This window comes from Branchiostoma lanceolatum, chromosome 8 (assembly GCF_035083965.1).
Source record: "Branchiostoma lanceolatum isolate klBraLanc5 chromosome 8, klBraLanc5.hap2, whole genome shotgun sequence".
NCBI lineage: Eukaryota > Metazoa > Chordata > Leptocardii > Amphioxiformes > Branchiostomatidae > Branchiostoma > Branchiostoma lanceolatum.
Window position 1 is genome coordinate 8681632 of NC_089729.1, and position 22148 is coordinate 8703779.

Below are 22148 nucleotides of genomic sequence, written 5' to 3' on the forward strand. Positions count from 1 at the left end.
TTCCATTCCCTTATGATTCTCACGCAACTATTGACCATCTCCGCACCGCACACCGCTCAATTCTTCTGACCCGTCCCTAATCCGCAATATTTATCGGGGTGAAAGGTCAGGACAAAGATGGCCGACATCACGAGATATTTTGTCTTCCTGTCGTGTTGTTGTTTTGCCATTCGTGTTGGGAGCGTTCCAGGGAACAGAAACGTCCTCGTCATTATAGGTGAAGGTTTACTTCAGGTTTTTATCATCAAAGTAGAACGGTTTTCGATGCAACAGAAGGAGAATACTGTTAAAACGGGGTGTGGGAGGGGGGGTGCTAACTCTTCAACTGTAAACAAAACATCTTACGTTTATACATCAAGGTTTGATAGACCCCCTATAATCAAATGGAGCTAATCATGTGAGCAAAATATCTATTTTCGTGTGGTTTACGTTGACAGGAATTTTTCACCTTGTCCTTTATCTGGCAACAACATTATAAAAACCATTGTGCCTCGCCAATAAATTAGTAACTTAGGACAGGAAGTCAGCAACCGGAAGCTTGAATTAAAATGTAGTGTTTTGGGTTGTTGGAGGAGAAAAAGACTGAATGTTGGCATTGACCACGGAGAAAAATAATAAGAATTTCAGAATGTTCATAGTTTATTCATTTACTGCACTCATCTACTCTGTCATTTACACAATGAGTTGATGTCTGTGATCTTATGTAACAGGTGATGACGCTGGTTTTGAGACACAGGTGTACAACAACACGGTGTGTAAGACACCTCACCTGAACAACCTGGCCAGCCGAGGTCTGACCTTCAGACAAGCCTTCACATCAGTCAGCAGCTGTTCACCCAGCAGGTCCGCCATCCTCACAGGTCAGGGTGATGACATGGCTTGGAATAGAGATAGGCTTGGTGCACACTTACTCCGTATCAAGCATTTATTTACAGAGAAATGGACAAAGTGAGTTTAACGTGTTTGCTCAGTGCAAAGCAAGAGACCACTTCTAGACACTGACCTAACACTCATCAGTACTGAAAAAGCCTATGTTCCTCCTGAATTGGCATTGAAACAATATGGAGATAACTAGATACAAGCAAAACAAATCTGGTTAAGATGTCATTGAGTTTTTCACACTGTGCTCTTTGATTGACCACTTTCAAGAACTTTGACTTAACAGAACTTTCCTAAAACATGTACCAATACCCTGCAATACAGACACAAAGTCACATCAGTAGCAGTGAACTGTCATGAAAAGTCCCAAAGTTCCCGGATACTTTTGAGAAACAGGCTTGATTTGTCTTCAATGTTTTTGTTCCTTCCCTTTTGTTACCAGGTCTTCCTCAGCATCAGAATGGCATGTACGGTCTGCACCAGGGCTACCATCACTTCAACTCTTTTGACAATGTCAGAAGCTTGCCTCTCCTGCTGAACCAATCAGGAATAAGAACAGGTACAATGTATTACGTAAAAAAATGTTCAGAACCAGTTTTTGCAGAAATAAGATTTCTTTGTTGGACTTTAACTTGAAGGCATTTACAAATTATGCCCAGTCCTTGTCCTGCTAACAATTTGGTGACTTGCAATTTGTACATTTTAAATTAATGTCTATGAAAAGAGGTACTGGTACCATACCAACAAAACATATATTTTCCGATTACACATGTACTAAAAAAAAGTAATGAAATGGATATGGCTACCTGTAGTATCTTTGCTGATCTAAAAGGTGCTGGTTAACCTAGTGTACCTCAATGTTCTAAACTACAGAGTACAAGAGGTACCTAGCTTGAAGATAACTACATTATTTTCTTCCTTCTTCCCCAGGAATCATTGGTAAGAAGCATGTAGGTCCTGAGTCGGTGTACCCTTTTGAGTTTGCTCACACAGAGGAGAACAACCCCATCACGCAGGTGGGCAGGAATATCACCCTCATCAAACACCTGGTCAGGGAGTTCCTGCAGCAGAAGGATGACAGGTGAGGATTTTTGTTACTGTCTTAAACCCCTTTCCACTAGATAGACAGTATTCTCTGAGTGAGCATTGAGCGGCCATAATTGAATTTGTCGGGCCTTGGTTTTTTAATTTCTTATGGATTTCCTTAAGATGCAAGATGCAAAAGTGTGGTTACACAGACCTACGTTCAAAAAGACAATACATATTGACAACAGTATTTCAATGTCTAACTTTAAAGAATGACAGTGAAGACATTGGTTGCCTCTCTAGATCTTGGGCGTACTTTATAAGATAATTATTGACACAGTTCTACTGCTAGGCAAACAAAGTCTGTAACTTGTAAGCCTTAAAAAATAGAGTTGATCTGGAGTAAAAAACCGAACTTCTTGTAGATAATCATGTACACAATTAGTGCAGCATTCAGCATTTCATTGATTGATTTGTCAGTTCTTACCTAAAGCAGAAATTTCCTTTAAACCTGGTGATACCTTATCATTCCAGACCCTTCTTCCTGTACATCGGCTTCCATGACCCTCACCGCTGTGGTCACACCAACCCACAGTTTGGGAACTTCTGTGAGAAGTTTGGTAACGGAGAGCCGGGCATGGGGCTCATCCCTGACTGGACGCCTGTGCACTACTCCCCAGAGGAAGTCGTGGTGCCACCGTTCGTACAGGACACTCCGGCGGCAAGAAGTGACTTGGCAGCTCAGTATACAACCATCAGTAGGCTGGACCAAGGTGGGCTGTTATTCCCTTCCCCTCCATTCTTGTGAAAATTGTGTCTTCACAGCCATTCAAATCTTATACCATTGAAACATTTTTACTGTGATCTTTCAGTCAACCGCTGATGCATGGTGGCTGTTGACGTCTCTCTCAAGAATGTTCTACTTTTGGTACAGGACCATCAGTTGGTTCTACTAGTCCAGTGACCCCTACCGGTAGCTCCCTGATTGTGCTTTTTTGACTACCTTATTGTGTAAATGTGATCTAAGATTATAAAACATTCAGCAGGGGTTACCTTCAGTCCTCGGTATCAGTTGGACACCCATCTACTCTCCAAGCAGAGGAATGCTGGTTTTTGACATGTTTTAGGCATTTTTGTTGGGCTTTCGAGAAACCAGCCGGACCCATTCCTCTGCTTGGAGAGTAACTGACCATCAACTTTGCTTCTGTTTCTTTAGGCATTGGCCTGATCCTGCAGGAACTACAAGCTGCAGGCCGCGACAAGGACACCCTGATCCTGTACAGCTCTGACAACGGCATCCCCTTCCCCAACGGGCGCACCAACCTCTACAACTCCGGCATGGCGGAGCCTCTTCTGCTGTCCTCCCCCCTCCACATCTCTCGCTGGGGCCAAACCACCGACAGTTTCGCCAGTCTGCTGGACGTTGTGCCAACCGTCCTGGACTGGTTTGGGCTGGAGTATCCAGAGTACGAGATATTTGGTAAGAAGAAGTTGGTAAAACTGACGGGAAAATCTCTCCTGCCAGCGCTGAAGGAAGAACAGTCGTGGAACACCGTCTACGCTAGTCATGACCTTCACGAGGTCACCATGTTCTACCCCATGAGGGTTATAAGATCAGGAGACTATCACCTCATCCAGAACATCAACTACGCCATGCCCTTCCCCATCGACCAAGACTTCTACCTCTCCCCAAGCTTTCAGGACCTTTTAAACAGGACAAGGGAGGGGCAACCTTTGCACTGGTTCAAAACGCTCAAAAACTATTACTACCGTTCACAATGGGAGCTGTACGACTTAAAGAACGATCCGCAGGAGACTATAAACCTGGCAGATAACAGCGATTACCGTGACGTGTTGCAGGAATTACGCAGTCAGCTGCAAGCTTGGCAGAAAATAACCTATGACCCCTGGATCTGTGCTCCATGGGGAGTATTGGAGGATGCAGGCCCATATAAGGACAACCCCGTCTGTATGAGTATGGACAATGGAACATGAGGGAGCTCTTACCTGTCAGTTATGGTTTGGTTTGATTTAGAATATTTTGTACAGCACAGTAAATCTATTTCATTTGAGTTTTATTTTCATACAGTATTTCATCTGAATAGTTTTGCAATCTACCAAGGCAATCATGACCAATTCTTCACATGACAGATTATCAGACCTCACATTGGTATGTTCAGGTGAAATATAGTCCGTATCAATATTTTGGTGAAGCCATTTTGTGGTATTCCAAGACTCATGTTTAAGAGTATCAATATTTTGGCAAAGCCATTTTGTAGTATTCCAAGACTCATGTTTAAGACATTTGAATCAGTGTAAGACAAAATGTGAAATGTCCTGCATAATCCTATTCTCTCATTTTGAACTTTGTTACAAAAAATCTCTCAAAACTCTTTAGGTACATGTACATTGAATAAAGCACTTTAATATGACACACTTGTTTTATTGCTCTAGACATCTACTTGTTCCAAAGGAACAACTAACATATGTACAAGGTATCTGGAAGTAAGACTATATAAGAAACAGTTTTAGGTACGGTACAATGTGAAAAATATGAATGTGAGAAAACAACATTTGTATGATGACATAACATTTAACTTCAAGTTGAATCATAGTTCAGCTATTTGTTACATTACCCGTTGGAATGTTGGATATTCTTTTTGAAAAAACATTAACATTGAAGCACCAACTGGAAGACAGTTTTATGCAATCTGACATCATCAAGATTGTATATAAAGCTTGTACTAAACAGCAATTATGTAATTTTCAGGTGGAGTAGGTTGTGGAATATTCAATGGCACACACAGTCCATAACAGTGTGATTGACAGTGGCACAGATACATTTTGTATAGCCTGTGAAATTCATTTTCGGGATGTGAAAAACATTATAATACATTTCTGACTGCAAAAGAGTGTTCTTGGTAAGAAGATGGTATTGCTTCTTATGCCTAACTTTTAGGTCATATTTTGATAGCAAAAAACTCTTCTAAGATGATGGCAATGTTCTACATTACTGAATTCATTTCATTCTGAACTGTGAGGTCAGAAAAATATCCTTTTAAGATGATGCACTCTTTACTTTTGAGATAATTAAGGCCACACCAATTTAACTTGTCAGTTCTCAGACATTTTTATATAAAATTTTAGCAAGAGAATATCATGGCAACCAAAGGCTGGGAGGAAACCTTGCATCTAAGTCTTTTCCTTCTTTGAAACTGTGTGCACCAAGGTACAGACTTTCCCCCCAAACTGTCCTCTTACAACATGCAGACTTTCCTCCCAGACTCTCCTCTTATAAGGCAGAGATTATCCTGTTTTTATGCTGTTTATATTAGAATCTAGCATTTTTTTTAAATCCAAGAAATCAAATTGGTGTGGCCTTACTTAGATTCTATGGTCTATATCAGCTCCTTCCCCCTGTAGCTCCGCCGACATAGTTATTGATGGCCGACTGTAACATCCTGGCTCTCTGGACCTCGTCGTCCCTGATCCTGTTGATCTCCGCGTCCTTCATCCGTACCTGCTCCCTCAGCGATGTCACCTCCGTTTCAAGGTCACGCCTCTCCTCACGGTGCCTATGGTTCTGGTCTGGAGAGAACAGGAGATGGGAGGATTTTAACCTTTTCCCTGCTGCCTAACTCTGTAACTGTAGGGAACTTGTTGCCAAACAGCTACTTCAGTGTTCTAAAGGTTAAACTCAGAGATAAGCAAAAGAGGACAGGAGGACACTTTGGCAAAATTTAATTTGTTCTGTCTTTCTTCATTTGTGTTTCATGTGATTTTTCATAAGAAAATCTCCCACCATTGAGGTAAGGGGTTCGAGGTTGTAACTGGGAGGTCAGAGGGCCAAACCCTGAACATTTCTGCTATTGAATGTAGTCTTTATGAACTGAAATGACTTGAGAGATAATGCATCTGCCTGTGGTTCTGGTATGTAGGGGGGATAGGAGGTTGGATAGCTTGAATGTTCATCAGTGTTGGTAGAATTCATTCTAAATACTGTTTTTAAAAATTCACATGGAAAATGCAGAATAAACTAACAGAAGAAAATATTGAACAAATTGTTGACGCAAAAAGAAAAATTGAACTGCCAAGTTTACTCCCCTTCTTTTGGCCTTTCTAGTTCATTCCTATGTTCAAAATCATTCCATCCCATTATAAAGTAGTTTACACTGCTATTCTGACTAGCTATTTCCAACAACAGGAATTGGTCAATGAATCCGCAGTGATGTCATGGAAGCTATTGACTTATTACTTGACAAAAAAATTGAGTGTCCAATCAATTGTGTTGGAAATTGCAGTTTTTAGGTAAACATCTGCCAAATGATATAGGAGGGTTTTACACAGGAATAAACAAGAAAGAACTAAAGGAATGGAGTAAAAATGGCAGTTATTTATTTTGTTAGCTTGATGATTTGTTCAATATTTTCTTCTGTTTTTATTCGAAGCAAAAGGAAGTGTAAAATAAAAGAAAAGGGCATATTGATGCATCACAGCATGTACGAGTAATATTTTATGGCAACATACATATCTTTTATGAATTCAATGTATTACTATTAGAAAACAGGTCTTCATAACAAGCTTCATCATCTAACTCGTGGCACTAACAATTTATCAGATAAAAACTCAACTCAATGCTCCAATGATTTCTTATATAAAGAGTAAGGGGAAACAAGCCATTCTCCATGAACAAGTGCATCCTTCAAGTTTAACTAAATGGGCCGTGTGTGATTTCGTATTCAACTCCCATTGCTCACGTAACGGCTCCTGGCCAACTGTGTGTTCAACTTCATTAATCATCACGGAATAAGAGACAGGCGGAACTGTGAAGGACTCCGAAGGCACAGCCCGGAGTTAACCGTGTCGTCAATCATGCGGAGGAAGATTTAAAGCATGTGTCTGGAGATGCTAAGAAAGACCTGTGAGGGATGCAGATTATACAGCCGCACTTGAACCTCCTGGCTGTCAAGGACACAATGCAGGGATGACATTCTAACTGCTGAATAGCTAGTAGTGCTACATGTAAAATGGAAGCTAATATTGGTCAACAATAAAGCAGAACATTTCTTCTGTGTACAGCAAAAGGACAAGAAATAGTCATGCCTTTAAGTACCTGGGTTATCAACCGAGGATTGATGTGTTCAAAAATTTGTATTTTCTGAGAACCATTATAGAAGAATGGAACTCATTGTCATCAAATACTGTAGGAACATCCTCACTAAATAGCTTTAGAGTATGGTTGCAGTCTGATGTGCAAAAGTTAGGTGTGACAGGCCGTTCAGTGTAATATAACCAACTGCTATTGCGCCGCGTGCCTGCGAAGCTGGTATGTTACGCCGAAGAGCGGTTATAGGTTAGGTGCACCAGTGGACCTATTCACACACACACAAAAATATGAATTTCGAGCCCTGCATCTCAATGAATGAAAGTCTGACCTCTGAGTTGTTTTTCTACTTTCTCCAGCCTCTCATTCAGCTCAGTGTTGGCAAGTTTCTCAGCCTCTAGTTTAGACGCCTGCTGATTCAGCTCCAGTCGAACTTTCTCCACAGCAGTCATCTTTTCTGCATTCTTCCCGGCAAGCTCCTGAAATGCACATCAGGAGTTGAGCTGTTTCATCCAGCCACTTTAAACTATTCAGAAATTGATAAGAGATGAAACTTCACCACTAGAATGGTAGCTGTCTACAAATACAAAATCACAGCAACATCTCATTGCACAGATGTGGCATCTCTGTTTCTACCTTAAATATTAAACTTGATTAACCTTCATCCTACTAAGGTAGCCATTTGGCACCAAATTTTTAATGGTTATGAGGTTAGGCAGTAGAAAAAATATTAAAGGCTTTCAGGCCTTTTGAAATTAGGTCCATAGCAAATAGAAATTGATGTGTATTCTTGATAATTAATCTTTGACAAGTCTTTCCATCTACAGTGGTACATGTACATTTATTTTGCCCCCATCAGAAAGTGATTCACAATTGACAACGGTTGACTTTTTGACACTTATCAAATTAGGCATAAGTTCGATGATGCAGAATTTTTCTTGGACGACATTATTTTAGGGAGACAAGTGGTCCTTCAAACTTTAGTCTGCTACCGTAACGGTATAAGCTATTTGATGATGATTATGATAAGCTAATTGGTATCAAGTTTGTTTTGGTTAGAGGTATGGCAGTAGGGAGAAGGTTAAAGTCCTGTATCTTTCCACCCACCTGGTTGATCTCCTCCATCTTCCTCTTCAGGCCCTCGATCTCCATGACCGCGCCCGTGTGTTTGGTCTGCAGCTCTGTCACCTGTGATGACTGGTGGTCGCTGTGGTTCTGGGGACAGGGAAACATCACTTTAACGGTGCGGCCACATTTGTCATAAGAAGTCATATGATTTTCCTATGATAGAATTTTCAAGCAGGCTGTCATAGAACCAACTGTAGACAATAACCTAACGCAGCCTTTTCTGTGTCAAGACTGCTGAATTTTGTATCAACTACAATGTAGTTGGTAGGCAACATCATCTGCATCCCATTGTACAACATACTTTGGACAAAGAGTGCAGGCAACTGTCCTTGACATGGGCATCAGCAGTCATGTTACAGAACTGAACACAAACAGTTGGCAAAGGCAGGACATACAGAAGGCAATACTAACAGGACAGTTTGACGCTCCAAGACACAACAGTTACAGAATCTGATGTAGTATCATACCTGTAGTTCCTCCTTAGACATCTGCTCCATGCGTAGTCTCTCCTCCAGCTGGGACACACGCTGTTGCTGGAGGTGGAAATGTTGACTTCAGAATATTTCTACATTTTGCTCCTTTACCTCTATCTACAATAATTTGAATATTACTTTTACAACACAAGCTTTAATATCATAGATTGGTGATATATGCTGGCAAAAGGACCTGAACACCTGGAGGTTAGCCTTAAAAGAGCAAAGGCCTTGGCCCAGAACAGCCCTGAGTGGAGAAAGACTGCTGCCCTATATGTCACTTAAGACAGGACGATCTAAGTCTAAGTACGGTAAGTTTATTATCATAGTTCATTCAAAAGGTTCAAAAGAAGATGCAATACATGTAGATACTCCTTCTTCAACATATCCCACTCGATTTTGTGGAAAGGACGCCAACATTCCTCCATAATAACAAACAAAACATTATCTAAGTCAAGCTGACACATGTACCTGCTCATGCTTGATTCTAGTCTTGGCCTGTTGCAACTGTTCTTCATACTTTGACTTCTCCGAAACCAGTGAAGACTTGTGACGACTTATGTCCTGTAAGATCAACAAACACCTGATATAAACACAGTCAAAGGACAGATAGTTGCCTTGACAAAAGAGACAGCAGGGCTTGAAATAGTTTTCTCAGCATACCTGCAGTAACAACTGACATGCAAACTTACCTGCACCAGACAAATAAAACCTGCACTGGAAAAGTAGATTTTGTAAAGTAGATATGGATGTAATTTCAAATTGTTAAGAAACCATTTCAATTCTTTAGTTAGCATCACACAGTTCTGTTGTTAAATGATAAGTATGATAAATAAAAAGGCAAATACATATTGTATGTCAATGAACTCAATCCCCGGACTAAACTGCACTAAACTGCATATCACTCACACTGACTCACTATCCAGTTTAACATCAGTTTAACCTGCATAATTACACAGGTGGTACTTTGTATTTCAAGCCCCGGGGACAAAAAGGTTCAGGATAACAAGTGTGATAACTAAACAGCCCTGACCTCCTCTAGTTCCATCCTGCGCATCTCCATCTTCTGTATGCGCTCCTTCAAGACTCGCTCTGTCTCCTCTGCCTCCAGACGCACTCTGCTCACCTGTCATGTGGAACAAGAAGTATGTCAAGAATGTTCTTCATGGACAAGTGAAGGTGATCTCACTAAGAGCTAATTTTCCTCAGGACGTGACAGATGCTCGCATTTTCAGCCAAGCACACCGGGTCACCCCTAAGTGTGTTCTCAAGCACAGACATTTGGCGCTTGAGGCTAGCGCCTGAAGCTCCCTCATACACTTGGCCCTCGGCTTTACATCACCAACCAACATGATGAATGCAATCCCTTTTCTTCATGTCCGTGCTGGGGCAGACCCTGGGACCAAATCCCCGCCTATGGATCCACATGGCAAAACAGCGGGAATGCACTATAACTTGTGCCTCACACATAGGTTTTTGAGTCATTTGTTGATTTGTCCCGAATCCAATAGGACACTCTATACATTTTGTAGTATAATCATATCTAGTTGATCTCAAAATGACAGTTGGAAGACTTTATTGGTGCAAGTTTACAGTATAAAATGTGACACACCTCCTGTTGTCTGAGATGTTCTGCATCCTTCATGGCATCCTTGTGTTTCTGCTGTTCTCTCTGTTGTCTCTCTGTGTGAGTCAGAACAGATAGAAGGACCGACTCAGTTCAAAAACTTATACCGTCTGGTACAATATCCAAGTGTTATTGAATTTGAAGTGACAAAAGGACCATCCACTGATGTTGGCCAGTTACATATTATGTACATGTATTTGAAAACCTGCTAGAAATAAGGATTAGGCCTACGGGCCTCGAGCTGGTACCTTGGGTGATACAGAATACACTGTGTTGTTAAAAGATTTTCTTATTTTTTTATCATAACCAAGTGCAACTTTTGTTATATCATAAAAGTAACATATAAAAATGATTTACCGCCCGACTCTCATTTTCAACCAATGCACAGGACTGTGAAAAGGGGTCTATTGTCTTTGAATATATTTTAGTTGGAGTCTAGATGTCTAACTTTCATCAACCTACCATCAGACTGTGTGTTTGTGACCTTGATCTGTGCGTTGAGATGTGCCACAGTTTCCTTCAGTTCAAACACCTGGTCCTGTAGGGCACGGTTTCTCCTCTCCAACTCATCCACCTGTCAGTCAAACAGCATCATTAAGTTCATCAGGTCATTTTACACAATCTATATTGTCATATTGTTCTGCTTAGTCTATTCCAAATGACTTCCACATGCAAAGATCTACAGAAAAACTTTCTACTGTATTAAACAAGGTCTCATAGTACAATGTAGTTGAGTGAGATAGGTAGTTCAGTGTAAAATACAGAGCTGCTGCCGTGCTGCGCCGAAGGGCAGTTATGCAGGCATTACAGATACAGAGGTATTGACACATTCTACCTCAATAGATCTAATCCTCTCAAAGACTTATTTCTTAATTACTACAATTCACTATATAATACAGTAACTTCAGAAAGAAAATCTCTACTTATCACAAGGTTTTTCTTACAACACTCAACACTTTTATTTAGTTTCTTTTTGTCATAAGACCTACTGTATACAACTAGACCAAGCACACTTTTCATAGAATGCATATGGCATTTATCACAGCAGCTACCTGTAACCTATAAGTGGCATCACAAAATCAACGAAACCTTTGTCTCGAGCTGTAGATTCCTGTCGTGCACCCCTGCCAGGTCCTTCCTCATCTTGGCTTCAGACGCATTACGGTCCTGCAGATGTGAGAGCCATCAAAGTTCACTTCAACAATCTTCCTGTAGTTCATCTATCACATTCAGGGCTTAATCTGTACTTAACGTAAAATCCAGGCAAAGCTAAATCAACTTATTCTTTCACAACTTTGTGTAAGCAGTTCCAGTCATGCAGATAGGAGAGGCTGATCCATTAAAGTTCACTTCAACAATCTCAATACAGTTCATCTATCAAATTTAGGGCTTGAAGGTGACTTAAGGTAATATCAAGCCTAACACAAAATCCAGTTGAAGCTAAATCAGCCTCACCTTTCACAACATTGTGCAAGCAGAGTAAACATAGCATTGTAACATAGTACATGACTTTGTTATGTAGCAGTTGAGAATTCTAAGCAACACCACAGGTGTCAACATTGATTTTTGTGGTGGGTTAAGCAGTATCTCTCCTTCAACTTGCCTGTAAACTCAAAAGCTGCTGAGGAAAATGTGTACTATACATTTCTTGAGGATAAGATTTTTCTTCTCCTTTGTGAAGTTTTCTGTTCTCACCTCTTTTTCCTTCATCAGTCTGATTTTCCTCCTTCATAACAGACTTGAGACTTTTTAAGGCTAAGACTTTCCAATTTCTTTTCCTTAGCAAAGTTTGATTTTTTTTGTGCTTACCTCTTTTTCATTCATAAGTTCAGGCTGGTGTTAGACTAAGTTCTAAGGCTCAGGCTTTCCCATTTATTTCAAAGTTCATTATTTGTTTTTGTTCTCACCTCTTTTTCCTTCATGAGCTCTGCCTGGTGGTGCACCTGTGACTGGTTGTTTTCCTGTCGTGACTTGGTGAGCAGCTCCCCCAGGTCATGTGACTTCTGCTCAGCCAATGCCTGGGCAGCCTCTGTCATTTTTAATCTGTTGAAAGAAGTATTTTGTCTTCTCATTGGAAAAGATTTGTCAAATAGATTGTTTCGAAAATAGGACAGACTCTGATGATGTCTGATGCCAGAGTCATTGAGAAAAGCACATAACAGTAAGTGTTATTTATTTATTCAAATGTTAGAAATGCTTTAGGCACACATCAGGACAGGATAAAAATGTAAAAGCAGTATATAATTAATTCAATTAGGAAAATATACAATTTGCACTTGCTTGAAAATATTTCTTAAACTGTGACATAAGACCATGTGCAAACTTTGTTCTTAATACATGACTTGTACATGCAAGTGATTAAAGTCACATCACAAATAGTTCTAATCGTTGTATGTTACATTGATGCTAAAGAAATGTCTAAGCGGTATACATATTCAGGACAACAAAATGCCATTGTGTAACACAAACTGACAAAGAAAACTTACTTGGCAGCCAGGAAATTAAAGGATGACTTCCTCTCCTCCAGGGCTTCTTGCAGGCGACCGATCTTGTGTGCGGACGACCGCTGTGTCTTGGACATGTTCTCATTCTGCTGGTCTATCCTGTCTAACAGATCACTGACCTACAGTACAGGAGACGGTAAAAATACTGTCAGCTTCAGACATACAGCCTGTATCTAGCAGGGCAATTGACGTGGCATTGAATGGCGAAGTGGCTATGCTAGAAGACATGAGCCCAATCGATCACAGGTTCGATTCCTGGCATTCCTGGCCAGACATTGTGTCCATGGCCATGGGACAGGCACATTACATGATTTTCCTCACTCCACCCAAGTGTAAAAATAGGTACCTGACTTCATTGCAGTTCAGCCTTCCAACAACATGCCACAGACACAGTGGATAAAACAACCCACTATCCCTACGGCCTCAAAAAGGTTATGGCACTACCTTTTTATCTAGCAAGGGAATCCATCCATTTCCTTTTCTCCCTTTTTTTGAGCAAGGTAGCAGCCACTGGGAATCAGAACACATGCTGGAAACAGATGGACCCAAGGCTAGCCTGTATTACCACTTGTATACCTATCATCACTTCTCACCTGTTTTAGCAGGTACCTTCGCCTCATCATATACCAGAAGAATGCGGACCATGACACTGGGTCAACACCTTGCTTCATGCTCATCTTTAACTATAGATGCCGGTATAGTTTTGCTACAATCTCTCAATGGTACAATTTGCTACTGTTTTCCACAACCCTTTCTCAGGCCCCTCTCAATACAATAACCAGCTATCAAAATCAGTTAAACTCACATGTTTAGAATGGCAGCCTTGATGACCAGTCATGCTTCCCACCTTTATTCTAAACTTCAGCCATGCCATAGGAAGAGAATTTAGGTCAAATGAAGCCAGGCACAAATAGCAAACATTGGGACACAGGGCTTGAAATGCTTTCTTCTCACAGGTATACCTCTACTGGTGCAGGTAACATATAAAGTTTGATTACCCGGACAAATTGTACCTGTACTCTTTTGTTGGGTATATTGATTTGAGGAAATGTTTATCAAACTGGAAACTCTTCTATTTCAATTCTTTGTTTGGCATTTTATAGGTGGTGACACTTGTCACAGTAAATAAAAATCCATGTACATTCACATATTACCCAATACATGGACTGTGGTGCAGGTTATGGGCAGGTAGACATCAGAAACACCAGCAAAACTGCAACTTTACCTTCACCAACCTGCATACGCAGGTGGTATTTATAGCCCTATTTCAGCTTAGCACACAGCCACAACATGAAGACTACTGTAGATGAAGAAATTTTCACGGTGGTTTTATGTTCGCGATTTCATGGTAAGCTCTTCGCGGCTAACTTAAAACCACCGCAAATTTTTTCTCTCCTTCCCCCTTGTCTACCACTTGTCTACTATTGTCTCAAACGCGAACTCAAAACCACCGCAAACACTCCATTTTCTCCCTACTGCGAAACCAAAACCATGCAAACGTAAATGCATTTATAGTAACAGGCCTCTTGGGAGCTAGACTATGAAGAGTGCCTAACACCTGCAGCCATCCCCAGGTGGCTTACGGGCTAGCAGCGCCATGAATGATTTATGCACCTGTGGTTTACAGATGGGCCTTCTTACTGAGTCAGACACTCAGTCTGTAGGGACTGATCTTACATGTAAATCATTGTGGATTGGAATTAATAATGGTTTATAGACAGCCAAATCCCCTGACACATATTGCTGACAACTGAGGGGACGTGTCACAAACGAGCGTGTATCGTATGATGCTTAGGTTTGGGAAATCAGTCCTTTGATATCATATAGAAATGTAATTATTGCAGTTGGTGTGGTTTGGCATCGAATGGCCGAGTCGCTAGGCTAGCAGACCCAAGATCAAGAGGTCATGACCTTGACTCCTCAGCATTTCTGGCTAGAGGTTGTGTCCTTGGAAAAGGCCCTTTATACAACTTTAATCATTCAACCCAGGTGTAAAAGTTGGGAGGTAAAATGCAGAGGAAGAAGAGGGTTGGGCTCCGCCTTCCAATACTGTGCCCTGGACACAGTGAATAACAACCAACTGCCCCTCCAGCCTCACAAAGGCTGTGGCACTACCTTTTACCTTTACCTTCACCTTAAATTTTAATTTTAAAATGCATGCAATATTCTACAGTAGTCATGGCTTCTTTTCGCTTCTTTCAGCACTGCAAAAACCAAATAATGTGGGAACAGATTTCTGCCCACAGACCTGCATGGATCTGTCCTTCTTAATGCTGTCAATCTCACTGGTCAGCATCCGTGTCCTGTCCTGGTACTCACTGGTCATCAGGATGCGGTCGGCATTGGTGGACAGGGCTTGTTCTGAAACACGGAACAACAGACAGATATAATAGAATGATATGATTATGTATAACATTATAAGCATGTGCACTTAGTCTTTAAAGATAGTTTTATGTTCATATCTTGATTTCATGTCCTGTATTGTCTGTTAGCATGGCTAGTCCTTTGTGATAGCCACTGGCTAGTTGGGCAGTCCTGCTGTATGTTTTAACAGCCAACCTAATAGATCAATAGATAATGGAACAACAGAAAATGTTTCATCTATGGAAAAGCTACACTCTTTAGAATACAAAACAATACTGGTAGTTAACATCTAACGATACTAGTATTATATTTTTAAGCATTCATGGTTGATTTTCAATGATAATTACATGAATCAAATACATGTACTCTGCAAGCAGAAGACAAATAAAATCATGACCTATCTGCTCAGTTTGGATGTTGTTTTTACCTATAGCCTTGATGGTGTCTGCTGGCACATTGTTGCCACTGAGCTCCATCTTAGTCAGGGTTTTGTTCTGCTGGAGGGAAGACAGGAGTTCCCTCCCTCCTACTATCCCTACATTGTTCCACCTGAGGTCTGACAAACACAACAAAAACACTGCTCACAATCCTAAATAGACAAAAATTAGGAAGTACATGCAATATCATTAAGATCCATACTTAGGGCTGCCTCCAGCTTTGAATTTTTTCCCGTCCCACTCATTGTGTCAAAAAATACATTTTCATCAATTTCATGTCATGAACTCCAGATTTTATGACGGACAGGGTGACATTTTTTCTGTCCCAATAAGCAAACGTCCGTCCCGGGATGGGTCCTTGAGACAGTCCTGATCCACATATTTGGTAGCCTGGTACCCAACCTTGCCAAGTTGCTTGGATCCTCCCCTCAAATAGAAGAGAGGACAAAAGAGACACGGCAGATAAGATAGATAAAATCAGACACCTAATCTCCAAGCAGATACACAGGCAGGGATTACATTAGAGAAATTTGTATTCACCATGAGAAAAAGCCATTATATGTCATGTAAAAAGGCAGCAAAAGACCAACCAAATAATCTAGACTTGTTCATCTGCATGGGAATTATCTACTGCCCACCTAACGTCCTGAGAGTTTCGTTCTTCCTGAGTGCCGCGGCGATCTCAGCAGCCTCGTCATGAGTGATCTGGTTGTTCCTGAGGTCCAGCACCTGCAGCGTGCGGTTCGCACCCAGACCTTCACACAGGATGGTGAAGGAACTGGCAAACATGCCCAGGGAGTTCCACTCCAGGCACACACTGGGGGAGGGGGGGAGCACAATACTACAGTTACTGTATTAGACAAAAAAGACAAACTAAACAAATTGCTTAATCAAACGAGTCATTAATTGTCTGCACTTTCAGGATACACGCACCACATTGGAACAGAAACTTAACCTCCTTAGCAGGCTCTAGGATTGTTTTTGGCTTGTAGTGTGCTTTTCTTTGCTGCACATTCCCATTCATGTTTTTCTATGAATGATGTAAGATGATCCAAAAGGACTGTGGGCAGAAAAAGCACTAGTATGCCTTAGTAATGAACCTTTAATTTCTATTCTTTAACTGGCAGCTTTTAGCTTTGCAGCTTGCCATCTGAAAATCTTATAATTGTATAATCTAAGTGATCAGAACTTTTAAATTAGTAGTAATTTGCCAGCACAGACATACTAGTATCTGCTACTGTGCAATTCCCAAAGATGCCCTCAGGCAGTTTTCCCCACTTCTCACACATAACCAACTCCACAAGGACACCCCAGTAACCTCAACATTAAACACACAGACAGCAGCAATTAAAACCCAATACATTATGGCACCATAATTTCCCCTGGGCTTTTGGTACTTCACAGAGGTTGAGATGGCTAGATAAAATGCACAGTGTTACATATTATGTGTGTTTCAAGGCTGGTATAAACTGCAAACAAAAACAGCAGAAATAGACAAATTTCTCTTAATTGTACACAATGTACAAAGTATTATGTAAAAAAGAACACCAGCAACAATGAGAAGCTGTGGCCTTTTGACTTGTGTAAATATAAACAAATTGAATACATTTCACATGATTAAAATTCTAACATAGTATTGTTGTGACATTTCCACTTTATATGTACGTTTTATGTGAGTACACTTTCACTTTTCAGAGATTAACCTCGCAAATGCAAAACTTGATGAAACATGCAATTTGACGTCATTAATCCAGTTCTTAATCATCATCAATCCAGTTCTAATCACTACCATATTGCAAAATCAAAGGTCCACTGACCTTCTCAGGGATTTGTTAAACTTCAACAGTTTTCCAATGGACTCTGCACCCACACCTCTCAAGTTGTTCCCCTGAAAAACATGACACAAACCATTAACTAAGTAAACATGTACATGTACAGCCTTTACATAAACAAAGCAGAGATACAACTGTTTTTCTCATAAAAAGCATTATGTTTCCAAAGATTGTGCTCTTTCCCATTGTAAGTGAATATGAATGTTCTTATAATGGTATCTAAAAGACTGGGTACTGTTGAATTCCAAACATGTTCGTTATAGATGTTATTTTGTATATGTACAGTGAGCTGACAGTATCCAAAACAATTACTGGTACTTTTAGATAAAGGCTTACTAAGTTGAACACACCTTGAGGTCCAGGTTCTTGACCATTGTGTTAGAACACAAACCATGTAGGAGCAGTTTGGCACCTGAGAAAAGAGACAGCAGACTTGCATGAGATTTTTTTTTAGTAAGGCACTTGTAGTGTATGGATATTTGCAAGATAGTAAAATGTACCCAATCAAAGTAGTTTTCTTTTCAGCAACAAATATATAGCTACCTCCTACTTTTCCTCTAAACAAACAAGTAGATAATTGATTCTGCAGACATAAAATGCAAAAGCATCCACGCTATCTTATGTAAACTCTCGTAACCCCACCGTACATAAAAAGGTCTATTAATGTAGTATCAGTAATCCCCAAGATATACACACTTCAGATAGTCAGGTGTTCAAGACATTCTGGAGAAATCTTTGACAACACTGTTCTTTAATGAAGCAGTCTTTGTGTACCTGGCAAAATTGTGAGAGTTGATATGATATCTTAATTCTAGCATGAAGCATGAAGATGTCACATGGACTGATAACAAAGAAATTTCTGCACAAAGACGTGTATTGCCCTGAATGTTACAACTTCTAACAGGGCTTGTACCTTCCTCGTTCAGCATACAGTCAGCAAGTCTTATCTCCGAGAAGGACCGGTCGGTCGACAAGGCCTTCCCCAGGACTGCACACGTGTCCACATGGAGGCTACAGAAACACAACACACAGTTCAGCAAGTTGGAACTACATTTGGAAGTATATTATATGTGTATGTATATTTGCACACTTTTGTAGTAAATTCTGACTATTTAGTGGTGTCACAAACTTTAAATCATCACACACAAGAAATTTGAAGGGGTAGAATAAGAATTCTCAATGATCAGTCAATCAACTGAATTTACTCGTCTTCAAACATGCCTGTGCAGTACCGTATCAAATTCATGTGACTTGATTTTGTGCTCCTGTCCCTAATAGCAATAGTAGACAGATTGGAAAATAAGTGTTCCTATAACTGATAGTAGAGAGTTCCAGTCTGCTGGGCCCAAGTTTAGGGGTTAGGGTTAGTGTTCCTAGGCCTGTACCTGGTAGTAGAGAGGTCCAGTCTGCTGGGCCCATGTTTAGGGGTTAGGGTTAGGGTTAGTGCTCCTGATAGTAGAAAGGTCCAGTCTGCTGGGCCCATGTTTAGTGGTTAGTGTTAGTGCTCCTGTACCTGATAGTAGAAAGGTCCAGTCTGCTGGGCCCATGTTTAGTGGTTAGTGTTAGTGTTCCTGATAGTAGAAAGGTCCAGTCTGCTGGGCCCATGTTTAGGGGTTAGGGTTAGTGTTCCAGTACCTGATAGTAGAAAGGTCCAGTCTGTGGGCCCATGTTTAGTGGTTAGTGTTAGTGTTCCAGTACCTGATAGTAGAAAGGTCCAGTCTGCTGGGCCCATGTTTAGTGGTTAGTGTTAGTGTTCCAGTACCTGATAGTAGAAAGGTCCAGTCTGCTGGGCCCATGTTTAGTGGTTAGTGTTAGTGTTCCAGTACCTGATAGTAGAAAGGTCCAGTCTGCTGGGCCCATGTTTAGTGGTTAGTGTTAGTGTTCCAGTACCTGATAGTAGAAAGGTCCAGTCTGTGGGCCCATGTTTAGTGGTTAGTGTTAGTGTTCCAGTACCTGTTAGTAGAAAGGTCCAGTCTGTGGGCCCATGTTTAGTGGTTAGTGTTAGTGTTCCAGTACCTGATAGTAGAAAGGTCCAGTCTGCTGGGCCCATGTTTAGTGGTTAGTGTTAGCGTTCCTGTACCTGATAGTAGAAAGGTCCAGTCTGCTGGGCCCATGTTTAGTGGTTAGTGTTAGTGTTCCTGATAGTAGAAAGGTCCAGTCTGCTGGGCCCATGTTTAGTGGTTAGTGTTAGTGTTCCAGTACCTGATAGTAGAAAGGTCCAGTCTGCTGGGCCCATGTTTAGTGGTTAGTGTTAGTGTTCCAGTACCTGATAGTAGAAAGGTCCAGTCTGCTGGGCCCATGTTTAGTGGTTAGTGTTAGTGTTCCAGTACCTGATAGTAGAAAGGTCCAGTCTGCTGGGCCCATGTTTAGTGGTTAGTGTTAGCGTTCCTGTACCTGATAGTAGAAAGGTCCAGTCTGCTGGACCCATGTTTAGTGGTTAGTGTTAGTGTTCCTGATAGTAGAAAGGTCCAGTCTGCTGGGCCCATGTTTAGTGGTTAGTGTTAGTGTTCCTGATAGTAGAAAGGTCCAGTCTGCTGGGCCCATGTTTAGTGGTTAGTGTTAGTGTTCCAGTACCTGATAGTAGAAAGGTCCAGTCTGCTGGGCCCATGTTTAGTGGTTAGTGTTAGTGTTCCAGTACCTGATAGTAGAAAGGTCCAGTCTGTGGGCCCATGTTTAGTGGTTAGTGTTAGTGTTCCAGTACCTGTTAGTAGAAAGGTCCAGTCTGTGGGCCCATGTTTAGTGGTTAGTGTTAGTGTTCCAGTACCTGATAGTAGAAAGGTCCAGTCTGCTGGGCCCATGTTTAGTGGTTAGTGTTAGCGTTCCTGTACCTGATAGTAGAAAGGTCCAGTCTGCTGGGCCCATGTTTAGTGGTTAGTGTTAGTGTTCCTGATAGTAGAAAGGTCCAGTCTGCTGGGCCCATGTTTAGTGGTTAGTGTTAGTGTTCCAGTACCTGATAGTAGAAAGGTCCAGTCTGCTGGGCCCATGTTTAGTGGTTAGTGTTAGTGTTCCAGTACCTGATAGTAGAAAGGTCCAGTCTGCTGGGCCCATGTTTAGTGGTTAGTGTTAGTGTTCCAGTACCTGATAGTAGAAAGGTCCAGTCTGCTGGGCCCATGTTTAGTGGTTAGTGTTAGCGTTCCTGTACCTGATAGTAGAAAGGTCCAGTCTGCTGGACCCATGTTTAGTGGTTAGTGTTAGTGTTCCTGATAGTAGAAAGGTCCAGTCTGCTGGGCCCATGTTTAGTGGTTAGTGTTAGTGTTCCTGATAGTAGAAAGGTCCAGTCTGCTGGGCCCATGTTTAGTGGTTAGTGTTAGTGTTCCAGTACCTGATAGTAGAAAGGTCCAGTCTGCTGGGCCCATGTTTAGTGGTTAGTGTTAGTGTTCCAGTACCTGATAGTAGAGAGGTCCAGTCTGCTGGGCCCATGTTTAGGGGATGATCCCAGCTCCTTGACCTGCTGCAGTACCGACTCCTGTGGTTCGGTGTCGTGGTCCTTACACAGCTGGAGGTACAGTCGACGGAACTCATCCATTGTGACAACACCGATAGCGGTGTTTGGAATCTGAGGATAAAACACAGTAAGGCCACTAAGGGCTGTTCCAGGAGTACAATGTAAGATATGTCAGAGTAGAGAAGGCTACTTAGTAGAGTACTTCTATTCGGCCAGGTTACAAGGAATTCTGGTAAACCATGTCCAGTTTTAGAAATTAGAGGGATGTTAAATCATGTTTTCAAACTTCTTACGGTTTCTTTAGTAACATGTAACGTTAGATCCTTCCATACGACTAATGATTGATGATATTAACGTTATATCTCATTATCCAGGTTTGTGATTTTCAGTGCTACTATAAATAAGGATGAAGGAGGTTACATAATTATAAGCTGGACATTTTCTCTCTCTCTAGATCTTTCTTCGCCATGCGGACCTGTTAACTGTTAGTAGTGTTAGAATTACCTTGGAACCACTGAATACTAGACATAACTCAACTTTACAAAAAAAGTCATAATAAAACACAGGTCCTGCTCCAACATCCGACCGTACAACTAATCTCCGGGTCAGTTGTACTAAACGTTACTTTCGAAATCCCCAAGGTTTTCATGGATTCGCGCAAATTTGACAATCAATACACAGGGTATCTACAAAGTTTTCTAACATCAATGATCGTGAACAATAGTAGCTCGTACACGTACACTGTACACGTTTAATTTCACATAGCCAAACACCGAGGCCATTTACAAGACGGAAGATAATCTGTAAAATCGAATAACGCTCCAGACGCTTGAGTGTTTTTGAAAAGGCTGAAGCTTCAAAGAGAAACCAAAGTAGCATGTACCAAATGAAGTCCTTTTGTGTACTGTGACTGTACGTGTGAACAATACTCACATAAGCGCTGAAATTGCACCGAAAAGTGAAATAATTGCGTCTGCTTCAATGTTGTTGTAACTTCAACCGTTTGAGCCAGCCGCCATCTTCTAGGATCAGCCTATTAGCTTTGCAGGGGGAAATAGATGATGTGAGGAAATTATAAGATGTACATTTTTCAGCTGAAGTGTACAAATTAGATTATTTTACTTTGATACAATTAATCAAAAAGTACCCTCTTTTTAATGCTGGATAATGATTGGATTAATATCCTATTCACTACAATTGTTTTAACAGTCCACCCCTACTTTATATGTAATAGTCTATACTCTATACTAGTAATCACAGCCACCGCTCAGCTACGCTGCCTCTAGCAGTTTAAGAGAGTAACGCAGTACAAGTTTGTCCCAGGTTGTC

General features: G+C 41.1%; 2 protein-coding genes across 4 annotated transcripts; one reads left to right on the top strand and one right to left on the bottom strand.

The window, feature by feature from the left end:
• The first annotated feature begins 79 nt into the window (after nt 1–79).
• LOC136439679 (N-sulphoglucosamine sulphohydrolase-like) lies at nt 80–4337 on the top strand. The gene is made up of 6 exons (XM_066435200.1): nt 80–217; nt 711–860; nt 1322–1438; nt 1810–1960; nt 2440–2678; nt 3122–4337. Exons 1-6 carry the CDS (start codon nt 118–120, stop codon nt 3898–3900), a joined length of 1536 nt encoding a protein of 511 aa, XP_066291297.1. The 5' UTR covers nt 80–117; the 3' UTR covers nt 3901–4337.
• On the bottom strand, nt 4311–21872 carry LOC136439678 (leucine-rich repeat-containing protein 45-like). Of its 3 annotated transcripts, none has more exons than XM_066435198.1 (19): nt 21753–21872; nt 20761–20930; nt 18288–18385; nt 17725–17786; nt 17360–17430; nt 16181–16359; nt 15533–15661; nt 14990–15102; nt 12724–12860; nt 12145–12280; nt 11327–11404; nt 10700–10811; nt 10223–10293; nt 9644–9736; nt 9082–9174; nt 8605–8670; nt 8117–8224; nt 7341–7488; nt 4311–5493 (listed from the first exon to the last, which is right to left on the bottom strand). In XM_066435198.1, exons 2-19 carry the CDS (start codon nt 20898–20900, stop codon nt 5309–5311), a joined length of 2019 nt encoding a protein of 672 aa, XP_066291295.1. In that variant the 5' UTR covers nt 20901–20930; nt 21753–21872; the 3' UTR covers nt 4311–5308. The 3 variants fall into 3 exon arrangements, with proteins under 3 accessions (XP_066291295.1, XP_066291293.1, XP_066291294.1); XM_066435196.1 differs by having other exon boundaries at nt 15503–15661; XM_066435197.1 differs by having other exon boundaries at nt 15503–15661; nt 20761–20962; nt 21753–21869.
• Between the last annotated feature and the right edge of the window lie 276 nt (nt 21873–22148).